Raw genomic sequence first — 28,000 nt, 5'->3', positions numbered from 1 at the left:
TTCATTCCAATATAAAGGTGCAGTTTTATTAATTTAAAGGGTATTACATGCACTTTAGTATCTTTTCCACTTATTTTTTTAATCAGGAATGAAAATGAAAATTTGCTGTTTACAGTGTTGCTGGTTTTTACAAATTCACTTCCAAATTATGCTAGAACCATTTTCTCAATATACACAGTTCAGCTTAAGCAAAATAATTTTCACAAAACTATTTCACAGAAAGGAAGAGATAAGGGGAGATCAAGAGAAATAACCTAGGAAACAAGTATGCCAGTGTACAAAAATAGATTGGAACATTTGGAGATTGTAGGTAAGAAAATGTATTCTCAACCCCAGAGAATGTGAACTGGTGGATTATCTGAGCAGGGAAACGCTCACTGGAGCAGCTGAAGAGATGCAGAGATCTATTTCTAACATCTCTAATTTCTAGGCAAGTTTGTAAGAGAGAGAGAGAGGAAGAGGCTCCAGGTTTGTGCCACGCTGGGTCTGTGGGAGGTGGCAGAGAGGAACAGGCAGATTGTCCCCGTGCCTGGCAAGGGCAGCACGTGCAGAGCTGTGCCCTGCAGCTGAGCCAGCACCAGCACAGCTTGGAGCTGCTCTCCATGGAGCAGAGCCTGCCTGAGCCACAGCCCTGGCCCTGAAGAGCTGCAGCACCCAGCTGGCTGCCACAGCCACCAGCAGAATGAGCAGAGGCTGCAAGAGGCAAGTGGTGGCTCAGAGCTCTCCTGAGCTGTGCAGGTTGGGTATCACTGAAATATGAACAGAAAGTGCTGTCACAAAGCATCCAAATGACTACTACAGCTACAGCAAACACCACAAGAAATTCAGAACATCACATGTTTTCTGTAGGTCATGAGTCTGTGCCATTCTGAGGAAAGCAATTTAAATAAAAATGCTTCTGGAGTGTCCAAGCCTGAGACTGAAGCACATGCTCTGTCCCTTTGGCCTGAGCTCTCTGGGAGCACAAAGGAGGCTGTGGAGCATGCAGAGCCACTGGAGCAAACATGGCTAAACCATTCATGTGTTATTGCTAGGAGAAGTTTTCTTAGAAATGTTCAGTTACTGTGGGTCTGCTGAGCAAGCTTTTTTCCCCTAATCCACACCACCTGTGTAGATTCACAGATAATTTGGGTCTGACCTAGTTAAAAGTACAAAACAAATTTTTCCTATTTGTTTATTCAATATACCCTGACATCTACTTCCTGCAAAGCCTGTAAAGGCCTCTTTTGTGAGCTTCAGGAAGAACATTTGGGGATGTGCTCTCCAGCTCTCAGGCCAAGCACAGATTACTGGGCTGCTATTCAGAAGCCTGACTTGGATTTCAAAAAAAGGTCAATTATTTTGGTTCAAAAGGATCAACCATTCCAGCAAGCCTGACCTGGCACTGCTCTGCACTGCTGAGGACAGAGAGCGTGGTGCAGGCACCAGAACTGGGAGTGAGTCTGGTTTTGATATTCATTCCTCAGAGGACAAGGATTCCTGACTCCAATGCCACACCTGCTGAAGACAGACCTCAAAAAATGCAACTGCAGCCTGTGCCTTCCTCACACTGCCACAATCCCCTTCTCCCTCCTGGACTGAAGCAGAGACAGAAATTTCCTTTGGCATATCCATCAGTGCTTGTGGAGGTTCAGGTCTGTCTCATTCATTAGTGATACCCACTACTGTACACACAACATGTGCATAAAGAGCCTCCAGAAAAATAGAGCACAGAATCTTGTATTTGATAAAGCTCACATCAGACACTGTGCTGTGAATAATGAGATTTAAAATATCCTGTGCTATTGAGGTACACAGAAACCTGCTCATTAACTTGCACTAGCACCCCCCATCATTTTCTTTATCCTCTTTAAAACATCACCAATGTGTACAAAATGATTTTGTTCTACTTTAAAGACCAATTCTCAGGAGGTGACTGATTTCTGCTGATCCTGGAGGTGGTTTCACAGGTTTCATTGTACTTGAAACTTCACAGCTTCCACTGAAGTATTTGATGTGTGTCTGTATCAGTTTAGCAGAGTACAAAAGTAGAATAATTTTCATATTGCCTCATATTGTCAGAGTATGATGTCCTCTATGAAAACTTCCTTTTTACTTGATGACTTATCAAAGACATTTTTCTAAAGCTCAAAAACCAATCTTGGTAAGTATTTGTTTAAAAAGTCACCAGGGCTCCAGTATTTTTAATAAATCACTGAATTTCTAGTAGCAAAACTTATTTGCAGATTTTGCCCATAGAAATAAGAGTTTTCAGTGAAGTCATCTACATCATTCTCAGTAGCATTGGGTTCAAAAACCCCACCTCATTTTGCATCTCTCTGTCAACCATCAGCTAGAATCTACCACCAGTGCTCCCATCTGAAATCTCACGTTGCTCAAAGCAATTCCAAAATTTCAGCTGACCTGGAAAATTCAGCTTCAGGTCAGGGAAATTATGGATCTGTGGGGAAATCATGGAAAGACTGGCCTGGGCCCTGAGGTGAGACTGATCCCTGATGGGGCAGATGAAGGGCTCCTGTGGCACCTGCATCCTTTGTAGCACACATCAACAAACCCATCTGAAAACCAGAACTTCCTCCAGCTTGATGGGGAGGAACATCACCAGGTACTACTACATCACACTGGGAAGTAGGTGGATTAAAACCTGTGCATCTTCTAACTAAGGGACTAAAAGCAGACAAGCTACTCTGTGTGCACAGCTGTCCTCAGCTCTTGGGGCCAGGCAGGTCTCTGATGCCATCCTCCTCCTCCTCGCAGCACAGCAAGCTCAGCGCGCTGGTGACGGGATGGATCCACGATGTTGTCTGTGTCACGTGGCTGAAAATCAAAACAAAATGCTGTTAGCAACCCCAAAGAGGCTTACCCACCCCAAAACAAGCAATTCCAGGTGGAGTCTGGAGTTGTAAAATCATTGTGACTCCTTCAAACACAGAATTGTCGTTTTCTTGCTAACTGCAAGGTTTTTTAAATAGAAAATGTGGATTCTTCAGACAGCCAGAACCTGGACTGGAGGTTCCATTTCCCAGTGCAATAAAGAGAATGGTTCTGTGTGAGACTCCTGATAGGACTGGTGACATTTCCTGTTAATTACTGGAGCTGCAGACAATTAACACAGCAGGGTGTTACCATGGCCATCTCACTGCTAACAGCCTCAGGGAGGGAGGGTGGTCCAGAGGAAGTTGAGCAAATGTGGAATCACATCATAGAAATGCTCAGCTCTTTAGAACATGAGCCCTGGAAGTGCCCAAGGGCAGGCTGAATGGGGCTTGGAGCAATCTGGGATAGTGGAGGGTGTCCCTGCCCATGGAATGAGAGGTGGTGTAAGGTCATTTCCACCCAAACAACTCTATGATTATTATTCCAGTATAATTAATTCATTCTTCTTTTGCAGAAAGAATCAATTAAAAAATTATGGTTTTTACATGTCCTCTAGCCCAAGTCCTGGACGTGCTCCCACAGCCTTTACACACACAATAAAAAGGCATCAGTGCTGATTTTGGATGTTTAAACCCTACACTTGACATGCTAAGATGTTTTATAGTTTATGGAAGCTTCTGTGTGAATGGAAGGAGCCCAAGCAGGGCTCAGTGAGGACAGACACACGGACAGGTTTGGAGTCTGTGGTGAGAACACTGCACACCTTGTGAGTGGTGTGTGCATGTGAGCCATACTGTGTGTGGGCAACACACTGCCTCTTCTCCCTTCTGGAATAATGTGTTCTTGGGAAAGGAAATAGCTTCTTTTCACGTGGAAAAAAAAAATCTTGCTAATAAATTCACAGCTTTTATAGTAAAGTCAGTGCAAAGATTAATTTTGTAATGTAAGTTCACTACAAGAACAAGCTGAAAAATATTGTAGGTGTACTAAATGCCATGAAGGACAAGTGGCTCTTCTCACATGTTGTAGCACAGCATCCCTAAACCCAGGTCTGTGCTCACTTTCCAGGTGCATTGGTTTAATTAAATTTGAAGGAACTACTCTGGATTTACCTTTTCAAGTGAGAACAGGTTTTGTCTCAGTGCAGGAACACTCCTTTGAATAACTGATTGTGGAAACAGATCCATTCAGTAGGAACTGGAGCCAATGTTCCAGTACACTGAGTGATGGGTTTGGGATCACTGTTCCCATCAGCCTGATCATACTGTTCACACCTTCCAGCTGAGTGCCCTGAGCTCAGAACCAGCTGGGTGAGATGAGGGTGATACTGTTCACCACGAGGTAAATATGATCCTGATGGAAATCCCACCTGGGGCTGCTCTCAGCAGGTAACCTGTGAATTCAGGCACTGCTTCAACTGAGGCAAAGCCTGAGTAAGGACCACACAAGGAAGACAAAGTGGAATACAAAGGACATGCCCTCAGTTCTCATACATTCAAAAAACAAAACAAAACAACCCAACCAAAAAACCAACAAAAAACAACCAACCAAACAACACAAAACCCATCCAAAGCTCCATTTATGTGTAAAACCAATTCAGAAGTGCTCTTTTGGTGGGAGCAGGATTGGATGAACTCCATTCATTCTTTTGTTACAAAAATTTTCGTTACTGGGGTTGTAGGATTAGTTTCACAGGAGTTAAAACAAAAGGATAAATAAAAAACATGTTCCTACAGAAAATACACTGCAACAGACAATGACCACTCTCAAGGACAGTAATTGTTCAATTCTAAGAAAGCAAATGTACTTTTGTTATTAGGAATAAGAGCAACTTGCCAAACATTTCCAATGTCTAGAAAGTCAGGTGACAGCCAACACGAAGAACATAAAGAGTTGTTTTACAATGTTTTATGAAAAACTTGTGAATAAAGTCTATGTAAACAAGAACATTTTTCCCATTATTGCACAACACAGGGAAATGTATGCATTCATATTTATATTATGAATATATTTGTAAATATACTCAGAAAAATATCTTTGCTGCATATTTCTGCAACGTTTTCTATAATGTCAGGAAATACCTTGTTTTCTCAATTAAAATGTTCAGTCAATAAGGTTTAGTACTGGAGATGAGCTCCAAATTGAAGTCCCAGCATGTGATTTATTGGTATAACAACACAGAACTTCTTCCAATACCTGCAGAATTATGGGAGCTGAATGAACTGGATTCCATCCATTCCAGCTCTGCCAATGCAAGATTTATTGCCTCCAGCACTATTTTAAGTGTTTATCTTGCCTACTTTCATCAAACCATCTCTGAGCAAGCCATTGCTGAATTCAAATAAGAACAAAATGATTTTAAAATCTGTTTCTTTTTCCCATTTGACTTTGTTGTGCAGCATGTCCTGACCTGCTGTGTACCTGAAATCTTGGCTCCATTTTCTCCTGAGCATGCAGTATCAACCCTGTGAAATGGGGAGGCTGCACACGAGTAAAGAGTTACATGGAAAGGCATCCACAGGTCTTTGATGTATCCAACTAAGAAATTCTTTGTAAAGTGTTTCTTCTTCAGAAGATTTTTCCCTTACATCCTCCAGGGCCAGGAGGCAAATGACAGCATGCCCAACTTCCTGCTGCTGCTGTAAGAACTTCAGTTTGCTCTCACACAAATTAAATGCACAGAATTCTCCAGATCTTTACCAGTGCAAAACTGTGGCACTGAAATCTGGGTTACAATTCTCTGTATTTGATGGCATAAGATTGTTTCAGTGCTGGTAAGAAAGAAAAGAACCAGGTTTCCTTCCTTTCCAAAACATGCTTTGCTCTGTTGTCATGCTGCTGCTGCAAATGCTTCTGATTTGAACCCAGCTCCTTTCAGCTTGCTCTAGACTTTATCCCATGGGCAATTCTCCTAAGACAGTTTGGTTTAAACCCTTTGCCAAAATCCTTCCTAGGAAAAGAGCTCTTATAAATAAACATTAAGTCCAGATACCATGTCTCACACCGCAGACAGACACACACAATACGCACAGATTATTTAGGTGGAGAATAAATGTATAAACCCTGCTGCTATTTATTTTTAGCTCTCCAAAAGTGCTGTGACTAAAGAGCTTTGACATAATCAGTCCGAAGAGATAATCCCAGATTTAGTGGTTTGGAGAACATTCTTGTATTAGAAATACATCCTCTGTGATTTGTGTGTTAGGGCCAGCAATAAAAAGTGAGAGGGAGTCAAAATTTACCTCCAGGTTTTGCTTAATTGATGCAACTGGTTTGAATATTAAAGGAGTGTTTGGAAAGCCAGCATTACAAAGTTTAAATGTACAACATTTTCCATTGGCAAATGCTCCTGCTCAGAAGTCTAATTTAACATTTTCAGAGCAATTAGCAACATTTAAAGATTTTTAGGTTTTCAAACAAATTACTGCTATCGGAGGGCAGCCAAATTTATTGCTAGAAAACAGAAACATTTGATCTGGAAATATGTCAGTAGATTAGTCTGTCTTTTTAACATTAGCAAACTGCAGGACAAATTTCAGAGCTTGGGAAAACAAAATGTGAGAACAGAGGGATGTTTTGGCAAAGAAATAGTAGTGGATTATTTCAAATGCCATTATAATTACTCTCCTTATGGCTCTTCCTTCTTCACATGGAAAATTATTTATTTTAAAACTACAACCTCAGATTATCTTTTAAGGAAATAATAACTCAAAAATTCAGAGAAAGGCTAATAGAAAAAAAATATTTGCATTTTTTTTTTTAGATTTTAAGCATTGTCAAGACATGTTTTTCACCTTAAATTGTGCTCTCCAGCCAGGGCCAAACTCAGAAGCCTAACAGGGAATTGTGAAGTCTTGCAGACACCACAAGTGCTGTGGGTCTCAGTGCAGGATGCTGAGATAAAAACCTGACATGCAGCATTACTGGAAGTTGGGTTTTCCCCCCCTTTTGCCATGGGATGGCATTCACAGCACCTGGCTCAATGTTTTAACTGCACCAGGGTTCCTGAGCTTTAGGAGCCTCCTTGTGAAAGACCCATTTGTCTGAGATCAGTTCAGGGGAGGAGATGCCACCCTAAGCAATTACTGAGTCAAACTCCCCTAATGAATAGGGACCCTTACTCAGTGGGGGCCAAAAAGGATTTGTTCTATCTGACCTTAAAAAGCCAAACCCTGCCCTCAGATGAGCTCTGTTGTACCAAACTGAGCAGTATGGAAGCTGAAAGGGAGCTCTGCTCGTGTCAAACAACACAAACCCCATGTTTTCCTCCTTAATGAGCATACCCCATAAACTAAATCCATGTAATCCATTGGAGTAATTTTGCTAAACTTTTAATCTGCCCTTGCTTTTTGATTTCCCAATCATCACTAGCCTGTTAACACAAACAAGAGGGCTCAGCTGAAGAATATTGATGCCTGATGAAGCTGTTCCTGACCTCTGCACAAAACTCCTGCTGAGAGCCTGAGCCAGGGGTGCTGCTCACCCTGGGAGCTTCACCCTTTGGTGCTTTCCCTGCTGCTACTGCAATAATCACTCAAAAATGCAGCAAACAGCACTGCTGGATGTAGATGCAAAGGGTTTGAAGGGGACACACTGTCCACTACCCAGAAATACATCCACATTGTGCTTTGGTAGTTTTCAGACTTGCATGTCCCAGTGGGGAGGGCTGGAGCTGCTGTGACAGGAGTGTGTGCCACCTGCCAGAGGGAACAGCAGCTCCTCATCCCCTCCTTCCCAGTGCCTGGAGGATAATGAGGGCCAGAACTACAGGAGAATAAAGAACAGTGTCCCTGAATGAAGATCCTGAAACTTCATCCTTCGTGCAGAGGCTCTGCCCTCCTCCCTGCTTGCTCTGGCACAGACTCTGTGTCACTGTGCTGGACTCCACACAGCTACACAGGATTTGCTGCAATTATTGCCTTTGCCTTTTGTTTCCAGGCCTTTCTCTTCCTGTTCCCCTTCCCCTTGTGCTTGGGACAGCCCTTTGCTTTGCAAGGATCCTTTATCCCTTTCAAACCCTCTGTCCCAAATGTCACAATCAGAGAAGGCTCTCAGCTCTAATTCTCATGCTTCTCTAAAGCAACTCTCTTAAACCACGATCAGAATTCCTTGGGCACATTTGGAAATGTTGTATAATTAGAAAATATACAATCCTGCAGAGAAGATGGAGCTGTCCCAGCTTGCACCAGCATCCTGAGGACCTTCCCATCCTGGCAGGGAGAGAGAATCCCCCTTCCACACTAGAGCAGGTCACAGTGGAGCAGGAGCTCCAAGGAATTGCTGCTCCTGAAGGCAGTCCATGGGTCATGGCAAGAGCTGGCCTTAGTCACAGCCAGGCTGCCTCACAGGGCTGTGTTTAGATAAATACAGCAACATTTGGTAGGCAAGCATGGCCAAAATGCTGGAAGTGGGTTAATTCTGTTGCCCTCAAATCTCTACCTGCTTCTAAATCACTCCATAATTCTATTAATATTAATCAATAAGTCCATATAAATATAATAATGGAGCTGCTGGTCCTGCATCTCCCATGTTTTGGGAATGCACTCCTAACTTGAACTATTTCTCAGCTTTCCAGTGCCAGAGCTTTTAACACTTTGCTCTTGTCCCTTATGAATTTAAACTTGTTTTCATTTTTTGTTTCTTCAGCTCTTGGAGCCAGCACACACCTGCAGAGCCAGCCAAGGTGTCTGGAATCCCCTCTGGAAAGGGCAGTGGTTGGAAAGCAGTTGCTAAATGCTGTCAAGCACTGGAAAACTCTTGCCATTTTGAAGAGCAAATGCTGGGCGGATCTGCCAGGAATAACTTATTCTGAGCTGTAACTAAAGCATTTTAATTTGGCAGATAAGCAATTAGAGCAAAATAAAACAACTGAGTGATATTGATGCAAGTATAATCTATCAATCAATCAATCCATCAATCAATCCTGAGAGCATCTAAGGATGACAGTTTCCAGAGACAAATCCTAAAGGCAGTTTGGGAAGGGTTTTTGCACTGCATTTATCAAGATTGTGTTATTTGAATGGAAACATTCATTTTTTTCTTTTTCCTTTTTTTGTTGAAATTCATGTAAGCCTGTATCCTCTTTCCAGGCATTTCAAAAGGAACACACAACCTCTAACAGTACCCCAGGAGATGCTGGGCAGGTCCTGGAAAATGTCAGTGACCTTAATTTTACTGGCTGTAATAAGATCAAGAGCACTTGTCACCTCATGGAGCTGTGTCCTGAGGCAACATAAATGTTTCTTGTATTTCCCTCAGGGATTGCAGATTTTGCTTGAGTATTAATTAAAGATTGAGGGATATAAAGTGAAACCCCAGAAGACAGTCTTGCTATTTATTCCTTGATTAAACCGATTAAACCCTTGTCTACTCAGAAAAATCTATGAGCCATTTCAGAGGGCAGTAATCACTAGGAAGAAGATTTATCCAGCCAAATAGCGTGTGCTGCATCATTAAAAATTGTCAACAACCAACAAATGGCCTGAGCTAAAATAAAATCAGTAACAACAGCAGGATCTGAGCCAAGGCTGAATCAGATCTCAGGTTTGAGTGACAGCACAGGAACTTCTCAGCTTGAAAGCATTACCTGAAATCTGTCTCCCCCAGCACCAGCCAAGTGCTGTTCCTCTGCAAGCTCTGGTTTAATGTGTGCAGCTACTCACAGTCCTGTCTCTAAGTGAGCTCCATAAAAATTCTGGTGCTGGGTATTTGCAAATGCATCAGAGCATGTTCAAGGCTTTTGTTTAAACTCACGAACCTGGAGCAGTGACTTTGCTCTGTTTGAAGCACATCCTGAAAAACCTTGCTGTGTGCTTTGATTTGCTTCTGATGGCCCTCCCAAAACCCAGGGAGCAAAATGATTTCACTTTCTCGTGTTTTCTCACAGAAGAAATTCTAACAGATGCCTTCTGTGACAGGTCAGAAGCTGCAGAGAGTGTGCAGTATCTTTGGAAGCTGAAAAAGTGTTTCTCCAGTTTGGTTCTTGATATTAAAAAACAAACAACCTCTCAGGAAAAAAAAGATTGCCCAACCAAAAGCAGCTTAAGGTCTTAACATTCTTGTATTACAAGCTCATGTTATCATAAAATCCAATGCCAAGTTTCCTAGTTCTACATCTGAGATTATTTTCCTTATAGTCTTGCAAAATGATTTCAGTGAGAATCAGAGAAACTGAATTCCAAAAATCCAAGAGAAACATGTCAGGAGTACCCAGAATCACATGGCTACATCTGCAGGTATGTGAACTGATGGATGGAGACAGCTTTGGATCCCTGGACACTGAACAGCAATAACAGCAGAGAGCACCTGCTTAGTGCTCAGCTAGTTCTAGTTAAATATTTGCCACTTCTTCTGCCTATAGAACTATTCTTTATTTTCATTCAGGAGATTTGAGGATGACAGGTAAAAGGATGTATTTTCAGAAACAAAGGTGTTTTTTTTTTTTGGTGAAATGTTAAATAGAAAAGGTCCAAATTTTAAGAGATGCAAAGTAACTGAGCTTTCTTTGAACTCAGTGGAACCAGCACTGCATGCCTCAAATTACCCATCCCTACCCACAAAACAGCAGAGTTAAGATGGGGACACCTACAATGAGGATTGGATAACTGCTAATTTTGGTGCAAGTAACTTGCCTACTGCTTTACAAGGAGCTGGGAGCAGAGCTGGCACTGGATTCAGTCCAGGGGAATTTCAATTCCCTGCTGAAATCAGGATGGCAGATCACGGGTTTTCCTCACTTTGCTGCTCTGAACTGACTGAAAATTAAGTGGAACATACAGAAGTTTACTTCTACATAAGGTCTGCTGTGATTTGAACTTAATTGATTTCTTCTAGCAAGGGTCACAAGCCTTATCCTGCAGATAACCAGGATATTGTAATGCACCAGAATATTCAGGAATGAGCTGAACACACCTCAGTGTTCAGGGGTTTGCATCCTTCCATTTAGAAAAGGAACAAATCTGTATTTTCAAGTTACCATGCAGAAAGTAAAATCAACTGTGATTTATTTCTTTTTATGATGATACCATTAACTCTAGTGCTGTAAAACATCAATGTTTGTACTCCAGAAGTTCTTCATCTGTCACACATGCTCTGCTATTCTTAGCTCAGCTAAAATGATAAAACAGTTTCTGTGAATGCCCAGTTTTCAGTAAAGTGAATGGTGTCTCTTTCCCAAGCAAGACCAAACAAAATAGAATTTTGTAGTATCTAAGTACAATGGTCTGCTTTCCAAGTAGAAGCCTGATTTGTTAGGCATGATTTAAAAATCCACCAGACCACATCATGTGTGATTTTTATTAATCTGTATTTTATAAGTATTGTCTTTAGGGTTCTACTTAACCTGGAGCAAATTCTCCACCTTCCCAAGGAGGCACCTGAAGTACACAATGCCTCCATGGGAATCTTCTGATTTTTAGATAAATTGCTGAATGATAACCTTAAATGAAGCATTACTGTTTCCCCTTTGTTTAAGGGAATAATACATTTAAGGGAAAAGATCCCAAAATTTTTAAAATATTTGAGAATGCCTACTTGCCTTTTGTAAAAATTTAAGATAAGCATTCTTGAGGAAAATAGCTGGTAATGTACAATATTTGGAATCTAGTCCTATTAAAATGCTAGAAAAACAATGTTTGCAGGGGTAAAATTCACAGCTGGCTCTTACAAACCACACACATATGTAAGGAGTGGGTGGCAGTAGGAGGGAGCATAGCAAGGCCTACCTAATTTTAGGTGCCAGCCTCATGATACAGACCTGCCATATGTTAAAGGTGAACACAGTGGGAGGATGGAAGAGATTAACTAGAATGGGTTTTCTGGGGAAAAATCAGTGTCCCCCAGCTATGGGGTTTTATGCTGTTCTTGTGTGATTCTAAACCAGCAGGATGAAACCATTAATTAACAGATATGGTGCCTCCCTGGGAGGGCACCTCTGCACTGACTCTTTCTCCTGTTTGAAAATCAAACCCAGCTCAGTGCAGTGGTAGAATGAATAGACACTCTGGATTTAGCACTGCTGGATTTTAGTGCACAGCAAAAGTGAGATTTTGTTCTAGTGGTGGCTGGTTACAACACTTTGTAAACTCATTTAATGCCTGAACTAAGCCTGGGCAAAAGCAGCCACATGAAAACTTTAAAAGTGAATAAGATGGCCTTTCCCCTATTTACAAAACTTTTCCCATCCTAATGCCTCCCAGCTGACTGGAAGTGCTCTGACACTCATCTGGGTGTAGGTGATCCTGTATGAGGGCTCATTAGCCCCTCTGTGTTTCTGGGACTTGCTGATGAAATGTTTGCTTGGGACAAATTTCTATTAGAAAATCAGTAACTTAAAAAATGCCTTCAGCAGTCATCTCATAAGTAAAGTTAATTAATGAACCTTTCTGCCTTGTTACTTGGGGTCTCTTCCATGCCCTTATCCTCGAAGTTCAAGAGAGAGAACAGAAAAATAATAGAGGAGAGTCACCAAGATGATGAGAAGGTTGGAGAACTTGGTACATGAAGAAATGCTGAAGGAATTGGGTTTGTCCAGCTCACTCTTCTCACAAAGATATTGGGCACAGACAAGGGGCAATGAGCACAAGCTGCTTCTGGGGAATTTCTGTCTAGATTAACAAAATATTCTTCACTGTGAGAACGACTAAATGTTGGAATGGGATACCCAGTATAAAAAGGACTGAAATTCCAAATGTAAATTGATGAGGAAACAGGCACCAGTGTTTTTTTTTCTCTTGATGGGGCATGAATCTGGTGCCATGTGTGAATGACTGGTGGTATTGCTACATAAAAATACAACAGTGCTTGTCCTCTGTTATTTTAAAGTACACCAAGTTATCTTAAAACATATCTGTGCCCAAATTCCACCTTTACTACCTGGCAGGAGGGAAGTTGGATTTGCAATGAAGCTAATCCCTATCTACTGCTGTATTTTTTTCCCTTCTGATAACTGTTATCTTCTTTCAGTAAGACACTTGAACTTGCTTTTTTCCTAGTGCACACTGAGCTGTAACTGAGAAAGGCTTCCATTCCAGTTTGCTATTCCATGGCAGAGCTGTACAAATGAGCTCAGTGCCCAGCCCAGGCTCAGGTCACTTTTAGCAGTTAAAGGGTGATTTCTCACACTTGCAGCACTGACTAGTCCTGACAATCTAGTTGATTGAAAATAATTTAGAGGCTGCAATGATTTGCTGGATAAAAATGGTGATTTCAAAAGTTGTCCTAAGGTCAGGATTCATGGACAAGATGCAGCTTTCCCTGGTAGGTACAGGGAGCTGCTCAGCCCCATGGAAATGTTTTATTCATGTCACTTATTCACAGAAGTGGGTTTCACTTTAGTGTGTAACACAAGCCAGCTGGTTTGCTTCTTTTAAACTCTGATTTCTCATGCACCTCATATTGCTACACCCCTTCAGAGATATTTATGGCAATTTCACAGCAAGCTGTCTCAAGCTCAATGTGCTATTAAGATTCCTTTCTGGGGTGTTTACTGCATTAGATTTATAATGTATAGATTTATGGACTCAGCTACTTGATGGCCCAATAAAGCATGTTGGAACTGAAGGTATCTGCTAATTAAAATAATATTTGATTGTATATTTGTATACAGGGAAGTGGGCTAGTGTTGAAATACTCTTAAGCCCCTCATGGCTTTGGCTGGGCTAAAAATGAATGAAAGGATTCTGAAGTAGAATAAAAGGATTGACATTCAGAGCCAAAGAGAACAAGAAGGTTACAGCATTAGTACCAGGGCTGTGAAGTACCAACTATTCTGATAATCCCCATTTAAACAATTAAGATTAAATCCTACTGGAAAGGATCAGCTGATAAGATGGCCCCTCAAGCTGAGTTCCTTCTAGAAAAAGGGTATTTTCAATGTTGGTTTTCACCCTGAAATCTCCACCACTTGGTGTTAGAAACAAGGGACTGCTCCTTGCTCCAAACAGTTAACTCTGACAGCTGACTTCACATACATTACACAGTGTAGTAAGAGTTATGGATTGCCAGGCATGCAAACAGCCTGGCTTACACTCTGCAAAGGCATTTGGAAACAGTGATGAAAGCAAAACAAGGAAATAGAAAAATAGTATTAATTACCATGATGTGTTATTGCAATGCTCAGGTAATTCCATTCTAATGAGCTGCATTAGGAGCTCTAACACCACTCCAGTGGGGTGACTCCACTCAGAATTTAGCCAGTGATCACAAAGGGTGATTTCACACCCTTCTCTGCCATTAAATGGATAAATTTTCTTTGCCTTCCTTTCTCACAAAGACTGACAGGCAGAACTGTTCAGGACAGATTACAGAAGGTAACAGCAATGGAAAACCTGGGCACTGTCACCAGGAGCAAATGAAGGGAGTCACTAACAGTGAGATCTGCAAAAATTCCTGAAAAAGCTTTGTCATGTGCACTCCTGAGTTCCAATCTGTAGTTTAAGCAAGTGGGGGATAAGATGCAAAACATCTGATGCTTTCTGCAAATTAGGCTTGCACCACCTAGAGTAGCTGAGATTCTACAGTTGCTAATAAGCATCTGCCTGTCACATCTGCAAAGGTTCAGCATCCAAGTGCAGAGCTGAAAGAAGTGTCTGCACATACCCAGCACATCCAGCTCTGCTGAGTCACTGAGATCCATATCTGCATGAGAAACATGGGAACCAACCCAAAAAACCCCTAGGGGATCTTCAGAAATGTGTCATTTCTTCCATTCTGATTCTAAATTTTATTTGTTATTATTGATAATACAATCCTCAAGCTCAATCTCCAGTCACACAGGTACAAACCCAGAGAATTACCCAGGAAAGAGTCCAGCACCCACCTTGAATTCCCAGCTGTCCTGTCATGGCTCCCTGCATGAACAGAGCCCAAGGGAACAGAGCTCTATTTTAATAGTTGCTTTTGTATTTATTTCCTTGCTATGAAATTGGATTTTAATTCACTTTCATTTCCTAAGCTATTTTTCTATTTTTTTTTTTTTTTGTATAAATCTCATGTAGTAACCTACATCTGTCTGCAAATAAAAGGCACCCTTTGATTAGAGCTGGAATGCAGGATCATATACAGTGTGTTTGGAAACCTCTGCAGAAAAAAACCATGTCTGCTTCAATACATCTCACTTGAGGCAGCACGGGGTGAGGCAAGGACAACTGAGCAGTGTGCTTGAATAAAAAAGGAAAAAAAACCCCTGCTTTTCTTGGCCAGTTAATGCATCAACTTCAGTGTTATTTACGTGACTTTTGGAAGAGTTTGGGATAAAAGTAATTTCTTTCTGCTCTTCCTCTCTTCTAGGAGAGTGCAGAAATCCACCTGCAAAACTCTGTGTTTCTGGCACCTATAATAATTAAATACTGTGGAAATTTCAGAAGCTAAAATACCTTACTATTAATTAGATCATGATATATATGGAATGGAGCTGAATTATATTTCTCATAATTTCCCTCAATCTTTTAGAGGAATAATAAAAAACCCTATTATATAAATTAATCTATACTCTAGAAAAAGCAACAGCATACAGTGCAATGTGCAATATTTTTTTCCATTAATTCTAGGACTGAAAATGTGTTTAGTTTGATGTGCTTCTATTTCAACTCTGACCTGTTTTCCCCAGAACTACTCACTTGATAAAATATTTGATTCCATCAGCTGTATAAGCTTCTTCCCATCCATAAGGCAGACCTAAGAGGAGATAAAGAAATAAGAAATCTCTCAAAACTCCAGTGACCAAGAGAACACAGTTTTGAGATAGTCCAAGTTACAGTGCTGTCATTTCAAATGTCATAGAAAGATTATAAATAAATTCCTACTTTTGTAACAGATAATAATATAAACAATACAATTTAACAAATACCTGTTTTGCCACACAGCTCCTAGCTTTGATGATTTGATGATACATTTATTACCAGATGATATTTTTGGTTAAGTATCATTTGATGACACTTCTATTACTAGAACGATGAATAATACTTTTAGTAGGGTATCATTCTATATTCCTTTAAAAATTGAATTGTCCTAGCAAATCTTTGCCTTTTTAATAACTACTTGTTCAAAATTAACTCTTTGTAGGGTTTGAGAAGTGCTGGAGAAAGAAGCATCAGTCACAGTGTAAAAATGCTCCTGCTTTTGTGATACTGGACTGTAAAGTACAAAGTGCAAAGTCCTGAAAAACTGTGGGTTTTTTGAGACTAGAAATATATAATAAATTTAAATATGCAAGGAAAATTGCTTTTGAAGGGTTTTGCCTGAAACTCATCTCGAAATGTTAGTGTCTGAGGAGTTAAACTATTTTTGTTCATATCCCAGTGTATCTCAAGGACCAGCTCATTAGAACCATCTGTGAGCCTGCTTTTGGTTTGAAACTTTTATTTGGAAAATGTGCTGGACTGCACGCACCATCTGAGCTTTGAAAGCTGCCTCCTCCCAAGGACTGCCCTAAGTGCACATTTTTATTTTTTTAAAATTTCTTTTCTGAAAGGCTGATTTTCTTCTTTTGTCACACCTTTGTCCCTAGTGTCTCTTCCTAAAAGCCTGGAGAGGGATAAGTTCAGTTCTCCAGTACAAACTGAGTTCATCACAGCCACTGAACCAGGACTGGGCACTTTGGAGCTGTACAAACCTGGGAAGGAATTATACCTGTAGGCACCAGGAAGGGAACTTGAGAACTGGGAACTAGAACAGCACTGTGATCAGTCAGTACAGCTTGAAAAAGAAAAAAACCCATTGGATTGGGGCTTTTTTTCCTATCACTTTTACCCCCATTAGCCACTTATCTCAGGCTTCTTCCCATTTTCAGTTTAGAACAGATCTATACAATCTGTTCCTCAAAACACGCCACCCACTCCCTTTCAAAGAGAATAATACACAGCTACTTCCCTTTAAACACAAGGGAGCTGCTGGGGAGCATTCTCAGGCTCTCATTCCATTATGAAGGGAGGAAGAAAAGGATGTTTTAAGCTATAAATATGCTAGACATGCTCACTGGTTCTTCCTTCCTCTCCCATGAAAGATGGGACCTTTATTCAGCATGGGTATTTTCTGATTATTTAAATGGCAATGGGATTCATCCCTCAATTGCTTCCATCTACCCTGGCCTCTCCTTTTTCCTGCATGAAACATGCATGTCCAAATAAATGACAATTTACTGCTCAGCATCTGCTCTGTGCTCACATGGATTTCCTACATCACCTGCTTCATTTATCAGTGATAATCACTTCTTTCCACTGGTGATTTGATTAAAAGTGTGGCTTTTTTTCCTCTTGTAAATGAAGAACTGTACACAGGTAGCAATAACTGATGCTCTGTATTCTTCCCTTACCCACTGAAGACTTTGCTTTTCAGAACCACTGAATAAATCTGTCACCTAGAAATGAAACTCTGAAAATACCTCCAGTGCTTTATTTGCCTTTTTGACTTTGTATGCATTAGATTGTGTATCCTATCCATTTCTTTATATGTTTCCACATTCCACCTACATCTGTAGGTTTTTAAATTCTTTTATTTTCCACATTTTGTACTTGTTCTCTACTAGTTTTTCAGTGCTGTTCTCTGTATTACTTTCCTTCCCTTTCACATTTGTACTTCTGTTTCTTGTATTTCCCCTGGTAGCTGGGAAGCTCTCATGTTTTGCATGTATTTCCCCAGACATCATCTCCACTTCCTCCAAGCTCACTGTCTCCATGAATCATTCATAAGTTGATCTACTTCCTCCTGCTTTAGTTTTTCACACCCTCTGGGATCAAATTTGTTGTCTGTCCCAGGACTTGCTTTGAAAGCTTTTACCTGGAGGAAATGGGAAGTAAAGGGGCTGAAAAATCAGAAAAACAGTCTGAAATGTAGAGGATTTAGCCTACATAAACTCCAGCAAACTCAGATTTCCTGCATATTTATAATTTCTTGTGTGAACTGCTACAGTCCCTTTGATGAATCTTCATAAATAATATATTGGGCTGCAGCTGTCTGCATAGATCATCTTAAGAAATTACAGATTTATTGTATTTAAAAACTAGCTCATTTCAGCAGAAAATACAAGGCTTCTTGCTATTCAAATATTTGTGACTATTTACCTTGTGCAAGGTAAAGAAAAGGTAAAACTGCAAAAGCAATTGTGGATGCAAAAGGAAGAGCAGGCTCCTGAGAGAGAGCACTTTAGTCAAAACACACAAGAACCTAGCAGCATTCTGTTCTGAGTACATGCATTTAATTAGGGTTAATGCCAAAGAAATGTCTGTGATTCTCTGTGAAAAACACAACCAAGGAACTGGTGGCTGTTGTGTGTGCCCCAGCCCCTGGGGACTGCTCCTCCTCCCCAGAGGACAACACTGCTCTGCAGTTATATAAAATAGAGGAAATGAAGCCCTTGGGCAAACAGAACCTTCCTGATCCCTGATAAGTGTGGAGCTCATCGATCTGTATCACCTCCTTGGCTTAACAGGACAAAAACTGCACCAGCACTGACACTGTGGCTTCCAGAAAAAAAAAAAAAATTAAAAAAAGAGAGATGAGCATCAGCCTGAATTATAAACCTGTAGGAAGTGACAGACATGGAAGAGTTTGCCTGCAGAATGTGGATAATTTGTGTTCTCCCTCAGTGACACTGGACATGGCAGGAATCCCTCATGTCTCCAGAGGAAAAAGGGGGAAATGCAGGTGTTAGGGGAAAAACTTCCTTTTCCTGGGCACTTATCAAACCTACAAACTGCACTAATGTAGTTGGGTGATTTTTTTCTCCCTAAATAATCTAGTTAAAATTATTAAAGCAGAAGATATGTGGAGATCAGCAGATGAAAGCAGTAAAGCAGATAGCAGAATATTCAGTTGACTCAAAACTGCAGTCCTGACATCAAAATACTGCAGTCCAAACCCACCCTATTTTGCTTATTTTGTGACAAAATTACTCAGAGGAAATGAGAGATTTAGAGCCTATAGTAAGAATCAAAAAAATGCACTGTGCACTAGGATTCTATCTAGATTTGGCCTATTTAGATTCTTCAAGATAAGTATGTCCTTAAGTGCTTTCTTTTGGCCTTGGGGGCAGAGTTTAAAACCCTCCTTCCATTCCAAGCAGGCACCAAACATTTCTGATGGATCTGGAAGGAGAATCAGCTTAGGGACAGCTGCCCCCCAGAGGTGCTGATCTCACCCCAAGTGCTCTTCTGTGAAACACAAACTGATTTCCAGCACTGTTCACACCTTTGTTATCTCCCATTAAAAGGGGCTCTGGCTGCAATTCCCTTCCTGTTATGGGTGAGCAGGCAGTATCTGGAATTAATATAAGGTTTAAGGGATGTAGTAACTATCTGGAATGCTAAAGCCACATTGTACACATATTCTGTTTCACAATGAACCATTCTCTGATCAACAGCAGAAATAAGGATGTCTTTGTGTCATATCCTTTTATGACTTTTCCAGTGGTACATATCTTTTTTACACACTAGACTATGGGCCAGCTTATACCCTTTATCTCCTGATAAATTATTTGTATTTAGTATCAGAGTCTCAAAAATGATGGGGTTTTTTAAGGAACAGGAATTACCTGCTAAAAGGGTTTCTGATACAGAAGATTTGCTAAAGGACATTAAAACCAGTTTTCTCTGTCACTTGATAAATGTGGTTTTGAATTCTGATCTCTTTTCAATAGCTATCAATTTCTGCTCTTATCAACATTTAAATCTTCCTCCAGTGGCTTCAATAATATGGGAAAATGTGTTAATTAAGATCCCAAGGCCTTTGGCTCTTCTCTTCTGAGCTATTATGCAAAGAGGATGGAAAGCTGAAGGTCTGATTTGTTGGTTTAAGTTGCCTGGTTTTGGACTCCTGAGTGCTACTGGAATGTGGGAATATCCCAGAGATGACACCAGAGGTATCATGGTGTGAGATCAGCAGAGGAACTCCTCTGTGACTGATGTAATTTGACACAGCCAAAGCAAGAATCTGTGGAGAAATATCCACCCTTGTTTGTCCAGAGCATTCAGTGGAGTGCAGGCACAAAATGGACTTCTATTTCTTGAGGCTATCAATAATATAAGCTGTATTTTGCTGCTTTTGTCAATTAAATCATTAACACTCAGGTTCAGGAAAACAGCTTTCAGAACTGAAAATGCACTTCTAGCATTTGCTGGTGTGTCATTTTAGACCATTTCAAGTGTTCTTCCCAAAACCAAATATGTTTCCTTTCATAAGTAATGCTCTGCTGAGGGGACATTCCATTCTTTTTTTTCACATATCAAATTCTATTTTAAAGAAATCATTCTTTTCTTTTGTTGTTGGTCACTTAATAAAACAAAGATGGACTCAGTAGTCTTTTAGTGGAGACATCTGGGAAATACTAGCAACTGAAACTTCTGCTGATTTGGGCTATGGGTGGCAGACTGGCTTGTATCCCTTCAGCCTTTCCTAGAAACCAGGCTTCAGGAACAGAATTTGTCCCACTTTGGACGTTCAGGGCATGGTGAAAGATAAGCTTGTATTTTTCCACTGCCTGTTAATCATAACATATTGACCCATCTGTGTTGCAAACTCATTAATCTTGGATTAAAACAATTACTTCTTACAATTTAGAAGGAGTTATTAAATAGTTTGTTTCATGCTGAAGGATTATATGAACAACTTTCAGATCTTTTTTGGAATTCTGAAATTACAAATTGTTATAAATGTCTTTCTTCTATTCTAATACTTGTCTGTGAAAAGCTTGGTACAGTTAATTAGAAACAGTTTGAATGCAAGAGCAATTGCAATTTATGAACAATGACCAGTCAACTGACTAAAATTTAAGGAAATAAGAATGACCTCAAACAGCACATGTGGTCAGACATCAGTACAGACATTTTCCTCTCCTACCTAGAAGGAAGGAAATCCAAAGTTAGAACAAACTCTGTTTAATGTGAAGCTGTTCAGAAAGGAGTGAGAGCTGCAGTCACCTGAGCAATGAGGTTCCTGCTATGTGTCTTTAAGGATAAAGAATTACCTTTAAAATTGTACCTTTTCAGAAGCTGAATATTGGAAAAACAACAGAAAAAAACCCCAAAGTACATATTTTCAGATAAAGAATAATTATTTACTTTCATTAAACTCTTAGGCACTGTAGGTTCCAAGCAATTTGGACTGTTAACAAGATGAGAAGCAGACAGAGGAACTGATGCTCATTTTAATCTGTGCAGAAGGTCAGCATTAGTCAAAGCAATATAAAATAATCACCTCTTGGAAAAAAAAGTAATTCTTTAGCAACTTGGATTAAAAAAAATCCCAAATAACAGCTTATTTCAATATGCTTATTTCAATGAACCAGCTTCCAAAGTCTTTCCATGTCACACATTTGATAGTCAGTTGTACAAAAATGCATTTTGAGGAGGTGAAGGTACCATGAAGTGCTTGTCCCTCACTATTGCCACATTTCAGTCAAGGCTGCAATACATTTATTTAGGCATTAGCTCAGGAGAGCATAAACTCTCAAAAGTGAAGGATAGTGAAAGATGTGAGGAGTTTCATACCAGCTTCTTCTGGCCAAATATTTGATCTACAGGCTCTTACTATTTGCTTTAATAAATGCATTTAACATACTGATTATCTGACACTGATTTTTTCATTTTTTACCTACTCTGCTTCTAAAATGCTACTGGCTGAAAATACAAAAAGATGCATTACCAACCACTCCAAATTATTTGGCTTACTGTGCTCAAGAATCTGTTGATAAGGTGGAGGTGATACAGAAAAATCAGAAAACTGCAGAATGCAGAAATCCACCTCTTTCACAGAAAAGGCTGCAAAGAAAAAGAAATAATTCCAGTTCCATGTCCTCCAGTGGCTCCCATCTGTTTAGTTTGCCAAGTTAAAGATGTTTTGTTTTATTTCAGTGTTAAAGGTTTCTGTAGTGAGTCTCAGCTAGTGACACAGAGAAATGTAGCACCCGAGGATCACAGGGCTGGTTGTACTCCCTAAGGTTGAAAAATGGTAAAAGCATGTTCTCCATCACATTTTTCTCAGCTCCTTCCAGATTTTTTTTTTAAATATTCATTTCTATGAATTAATTGCAGGCTTTTTCTTTTCAGTTTCCCACTATTGACTGTTAACATGATGCTGTCCACTTGGGATGGGTCCAGAACACATTATTGCTTCCACTGCTGACTGAATGCACTGCAAGCTACAAAGCAATTTTGGAGGAATAGCTGCATAAATTAAATTGAAATTAATTTTGTTTATACCTGTGAACCTCAAACTGCTGAAGAGAAGACAGGGTACATGTTATTAATTGTTAAATTAGAGAAACAGTCCTTCACTGGGGAATTTTACACCAATGCCATGTAGGCTAAAAGAAGTGAAATTCATGGAAGTACTCTCTGGGGGACATTCTTGTTCTCAATTGGTACAAGCCACTTTCAGCTGATTAAAAAGAACCTGGAATAACTCATTCTTATTCCAGAAACACAAGATTCTGCACACAGGGCATTCACCACCAGGAGCAGGTAACCAGGAATAGCCTGGAATACCCCACTGGATGTCCCAAGAAATAATTTCTTTTTCCCCACTTTCCCTCCTTTCTTGCTGCCCTGATTCCTCTGCTCCGGAACTCATGCATCTCCTCTCCTTACTGGATCAACTTCTCTTGTCACATCCATTGTGTTCTCCACCCACTTCCATCACTGTCAGCTCCCAGTGCTCACTGACGCATGCCATCCTAAATGCAAGTTTAATTAGAAAGCATTCATTGGTAACAAATTGAAATGACTGCCTAAAATTAGAATTGAGCAGAAATTGTCTGAGATTTAAAAAGCAATAGTATTACATTATATGCCTTTCTTGCTAAGTAATATCTCACTTTTTTTGCACTGATGATGAAATTGAACTGCAGAAGGGGCTGGCACGAACCACCTACAATTGAGAGACAGAACCACTCTCTGCTCAGCTCATCTCACACCAAGCACTGACCAAAGTCATATTTTTTCCCTTTGAAGCAAGAATTGTAAGAATACATCAACTCAAGCCATCCTTTTAGCCTGATAAAAAAAAAAAAATGCCTGTAGCTATATATAGGTAAAAAAAGGGGTTTTAGAAATAATTTAAAATATTTTAGAAATAATGTTAAAAGGTCTTAAAATCTAAGATAGAATCCGAAGGGAGAAAAAAAAATCACAAAGTGCCTCCATTTAGCATACTGAACTTCACCTGAAGTGTAAAGGAAAGGAAAATCTCTGTCATCAAACACAATACCCACAGCAATCACTAAAGCAAGGCAAAAATCTCCTTCCTTATCTCCCAGTTAATGATCCATATGCCTCATGCCACGAGCTGACACATCTATGTGAGCCACACATACATTCTGTACCTCCTTTAGGTCTCTTTACAAGCACCATGTTTTCCTCTAGCAAATTCTTTTTAAAACACACTTTTAAAAAAGTTTCCTCTCTCATTCTTGGCAATCAACTTTCCTTGTACTCCTTCCCATTTAAATGAACACACTTGTGTTCTGTATGTCTGAGGAACTCTGCTGGCCCTCAGCTTCTCACTCCTACCTACTGAGGAGAAGTGAAAAAATGTGACAACTGCAGGAGCTGACAGCAAAGCCTACGAGCCCTCTGAGACAAGATGAGCCCTGACAGCTTCAGCACACATTGATTCCCAACAAAGGGAATGCTGCTCATCCCCCTTCCCCTTGTCAGCATCAATCCAGATCTCTCAGGATGCTCAGAGAAAATGAACTGAGCACTGCCTGCCAAAAGCACACACAGAGCTGTGGATCAGCTCCCTGCCACGGTCACTGTGGTGCTGGGCACCTGAAATGGTGACACAGGGGACACTGGGGTATTCACCTCTCCCCACAGCCAGCTGCAGCTGAGCTGCCTCTGCCAGCCAAAAAAGCAGGATGTCACACTTGGATCTGGGATGAGCCCTCAAGGATAAATTCCTGTCTCACCAGGGTATTTTCTGGCTTCCAGACACTGAGCTGGGGCTGAGACCAATTCCTGCCTCCCCTGTGTATTTTCTCTGACTTGGGAACAATTTGCATTTCCGTGCCACAGAATTTCAAAGTTTGTTTCCTCCCTTATGTCAAAACACCATGCTATAATGAAGGATTAAAATATCAAAATTCTAAGCATTATGTCAACAGAAATTAATAGAGAGACAGTTTAGGAAGTATTTACCATCCAGTAAAATTGTTGAATCTGGAGAGTTTTGACTTCAGTCTCCATAGTTACCAAGAACAAATATGACTTGTATGGGAAGAGGCACAAAGTCAACTAATTTTTTCATAAAGGGGTCACAGTCTGAACTAAACAAGTCCATAGACTTTTAATGAAGTTTTTTCTCAGAGATGCTGGAAATTATCCTAATGAGACTGCACTAATCTTGTTAGGTTATCTGTATTTTAAGATATAATAATATCACTTGTTTTTCATCATTAAAATGTTTTGATTTGAAAGTCAGGACAGGCAGTGCTATTCAAAAGCTGACTCATCTTTTCTCATTAAAGGTAAGTGAATGGAGAGAGAATAATTTGCTTTTCTAGCAGCAACAACAGAGTTCTGAAATCTAGGTCACATTAAAGAACTGTCTTGAAATACAAGCTTTAGACACTGAATTGTGTTTTCCCTTGCTGTGAAACATGGGGATTAACATGCAGATTCAATCACCAATAAATCAGCATGCAACTTATTCATAACTGATATTTAAATGTATTTTCTGATTTGGTCAGGGTCTAAAATTATTTTGTCCTTATTAGTGTCAGCTTTTATCTGGCTGCTCTGCTTGTCCATAATTACTGTAATGTTCAGATTCTTGGACACCAAATTAAATGAGCCCTGTAACAATACCCCCAAGTAGGGCCAGTTAGGTGAAAACAATGGCATTCCTCACTCACACTCAACAAAACATGGCTTTAGTCTAAGGAAGGGGAGTTTGGGGATAATTCAGGATTTAAAACCCATCAGTAAGAGGACACCTTTCTTTGAAATGCCGTTGAAAAACAAGATTAGAGTTTTGTAAGGGCTTGACTAGCTGGATCAAATGTCTGAAGTAAAGGGGGTGCATTGGAATAAAGACAAAGTGTTGTGTTCAAGGTGTGAGCAATCAGCTGCCCAGAGGGAAGTGGCACAGCCACATGCCTTTGGTTCTGGGAGCAGAAGAAAGCCCAAACTCGACAGGAACCAGGAGCATGGAGCTACTGGGGAAAGGAAACACCACAAGCAAAAAAGCTTTTTCCATTTTTGTCTCCTGCAGGAAGCTCTCAAATACAGAACTCAATACAACCTTGATGAATTGGAGAGAAGTCAAGAAAAAGACAAAGTTAAGGAAGGGGCCAGGAGAGATGTGCTGTAGAGAAAAATTCAGCAAACTGGTGTCATTATTTGGGGAAACAGCAAACAGGGTGGAGATGCTACATGGTCTTCAAATATGTTAAAAACTGCCACAAATATGTTAAAAACTGCCACTAAAAGGAAGTAGTGGGGTGTCCTTAACAACCACAGGGGTCAAGACAAGCAGAACCAGGCTTGAACCACAGCAAGGAGGATTTAGGCCAAAGGAAAAGGTTTCTAGAGGCAAAGATAATTAAGGATAGCAATAGTTGGCCCACAGAGGCACTGAGATATGCTAGACAAATTCCTGTTTGGTTGAGCTAATGACAATAATTTGTGATGCTGGAAGCACATGGATGCATGGCCTAATTGCTGGAGGTCCCTCCCAGCTCAATCTTTTCTGCCTTGGTGGCAAAGCACTGAGTGCTACTTTTCTAAGCTTTTGTGTGATTTACATTGCATGCAGACATTGGTTCTGCTTCCCATTTGCAAGGCATTTTTATGTCTTGTGTTCACAGAAGTGATACATTTTAATTATATTATGCACCGAAAAATTCCTCTCTCATCTCCTTTGAAGTATTTCTTGTAAACCCAAGGCAATCCTGGCCAGAGAAACAGGGTTTAGGAAATGTTTTTATGGCTTGTCAGGCAGCACTTGTACTCACACCCAGCACTAACACTAACACCAAACAAAACAATAAACCACAGCCAAAGGTGAAACAGCAAAAGGGTTTTTTGGTCTTAGGTATTTTTTGGTTTTTTGCTTATTCTTTATTGTTTTTTTTTGTTATTTTTTTATTAGCCTTGATTTGGCTGCACTGGCATAACTTATTTCTGTTAGATTATAGGCACTGCTTTTAAGTACAGATAAGCACTTAAATTTTAATATTTCATCAGTGATGATGCTACAGCTTAGCACCCTCACTTTTTTTTTTGTTTTTCTTTTTGTTACAGCTGGATTTTGATGTACAGATAAGGTAAAAAGTGGAGGGGGAACAACCCATGTTCTGGCTGATAAACTACAGCCAATTAATTACCTGCACAAACTTACAGCACTGCTGTGCTCAAAAAATGTGAGATTCAGGAACAAAATAACAAAAAATGTGTAAATAAATAATGTATAATAAATGTACAAATAAATAGTATTTATTTTGTTGTAATAAATGAACACACCAAGTCTGCAACAAACAAAAGAAATATGAATTAATAATATTGTCTCTTTTCAAAATAGCAGAATTATTTGTGAAGCCTTGCTACTCAACTTTAGAGCTTAGTTCCACCCACACTGTCAAAAGGATGGGAAGGGATAACTGACACTTTCCTGACTGCAGAATGGTTTTGGCATTTCAGCACAATATAGCTGAAAAATCCCTAAACTGAAGAAAGGGATAGATCCAATATTTCAGCTTTTAATGCCAAAGATGTAAGGCATTGCCCAAAAATCAAAAGTAATTTAACCATCAGGAGAACAAGCACTAAGGGATGCTGAGCAGCAGCAGTTTGTATTATCTTCTTTTATCTAGTCAGCATTCAAGGAAAAGGAATATAAATTCCAGAAAACTAAACTTCTGCCTGTAGAATCTTCAAAATCAAATGTATAGTGACTGACAAGATCAATATGAGTAAATTAAGTAGGAGTTTTGGAATCTGAATTGATCTGGAGATCATTTGAGTGAACTTCATCATGATTGCCTTGTGTCAGATCCCAGGCTGAGAGCAAATTAAAAGCATGTGATGAGATAAAATAGCTCAAAATTCACTGCTTGAGTTGAGAACCTGGCTTCAGAGCACTTCCTGGATGTGGATGGTTGGGATTGTTTCAACTACAGCAAGACTGTATTTTTGGACAGAAGTTTCAGAGGCAGAGGGAGGAAATCAGCAGCCAAAATACTTGAAAGCTGTGTTATACTGAGTGCCTATTTCAAAATGCTGATTGCCTGCTCTTTGATGAGGAGATGAGAATGTTCCAGGGTTAATCAGATTTTGGTCATTACCAGTACCCAGAGTATTCCTTTTCTAAATTTGTCATAGAAAATAAGAAAATGCTATCTCTATTCTTTTTAGCATGATTTGCACCATATGGACTACTAAGTGCAAACAGCAACTACTTTTAAATGCTGCAGTTCTTCACTGAGGCATTATTACCCTCTGTGTGATGAAAGCAATTTCAAGGGCTCAGGAGATGCTCACATTCTGTAAAGCACAATGCCCTCCCAAGGCTTGGTTTCAACAAATAGCTCACAGTCTTTAAACAAGATGCAGAATGGTTCTTGCAAGGGATGAGAATGATAATTCTGTTTATTTCTTCATTATTTGCATTTTGGATCCTGAAGTAGTAAACCCTGGAAAACGAGCTGGTTTTTTTTTCAGTCTTCACTTGAAGAATCACCAAAGTGCCTTCACAGAGCTGTCACTCAGCCTGCAGAGCTGAAAGCTGATCTGCAGCAGAATCACAAGGAATATGTACTTGAAGATTTTCAGGAATACACTGAACTTCTTCAAGCCTCTTCCCTTAGGCAAAATGTCAGGCTATTACAGAGGAAGGGGATAGTTTGTGTGGATAACTCATAAATATGTCATTTTGACCTGGTTGTCAAGGAAGATTTTTTACAAAGAAAGCAGTTTTCTGTTGCAAAAGCCACTCTACAACCTTTTCTTGGCACCCAGACTTTGTTTCACATGTATTGCAAATGAATCAAAGATGAATTTTGGCTGGGGCTCCTTCACTTCATATTTACAAGGATGAAGCAAATAATGAAAGAGAAGTTCTATTTAGAAGGCAAAATGTATCACAAAGGTTGCCCAGCCAGACATTCTGATCCACTTAGCAACCTCAAAAA

The 28,000-nt window shown here is 40.0% G+C and overlaps 1 protein-coding gene across 5 annotated transcripts in view; it reads right to left on the bottom strand.

Moving 5' to 3' along the window:
- Positions 1-28,000, bottom strand: part of STXBP4 (syntaxin binding protein 4) — a 65,057-nt gene continuing 37,057 nt past the window's right edge. For 3 of the 5 annotated variants that reach the window (XM_033076914.2, XM_033076916.2, XM_033076913.2), the window contains 2 exons: positions 15,495-15,552; positions 1-2,817 (listed from right to left, as the gene is read on the bottom strand). In XM_033076914.2, coding sequence (XP_032932805.1) covers positions 2,706-2,817; positions 15,495-15,552 — 170 coding nt within the window. In that variant the 3' untranslated portion in view covers positions 1-2,705. The remainder of the gene's footprint in view (positions 2,818-15,494; positions 15,553-28,000) is intronic. The other 2 variants (XM_033076918.2, XM_033076917.2) reach the window with 2 other exon arrangements.

This window comes from Catharus ustulatus, chromosome 20 (assembly GCF_009819885.2).
Source record: "Catharus ustulatus isolate bCatUst1 chromosome 20, bCatUst1.pri.v2, whole genome shotgun sequence".
In the NCBI taxonomy this organism is placed as follows: Eukaryota; Metazoa; Chordata; class Aves; order Passeriformes; family Turdidae; genus Catharus; species Catharus ustulatus.
The sequence above is the reverse complement of the archived record's forward strand: the minus strand, read 5'-3'. Positions and strand labels throughout refer to the sequence as shown.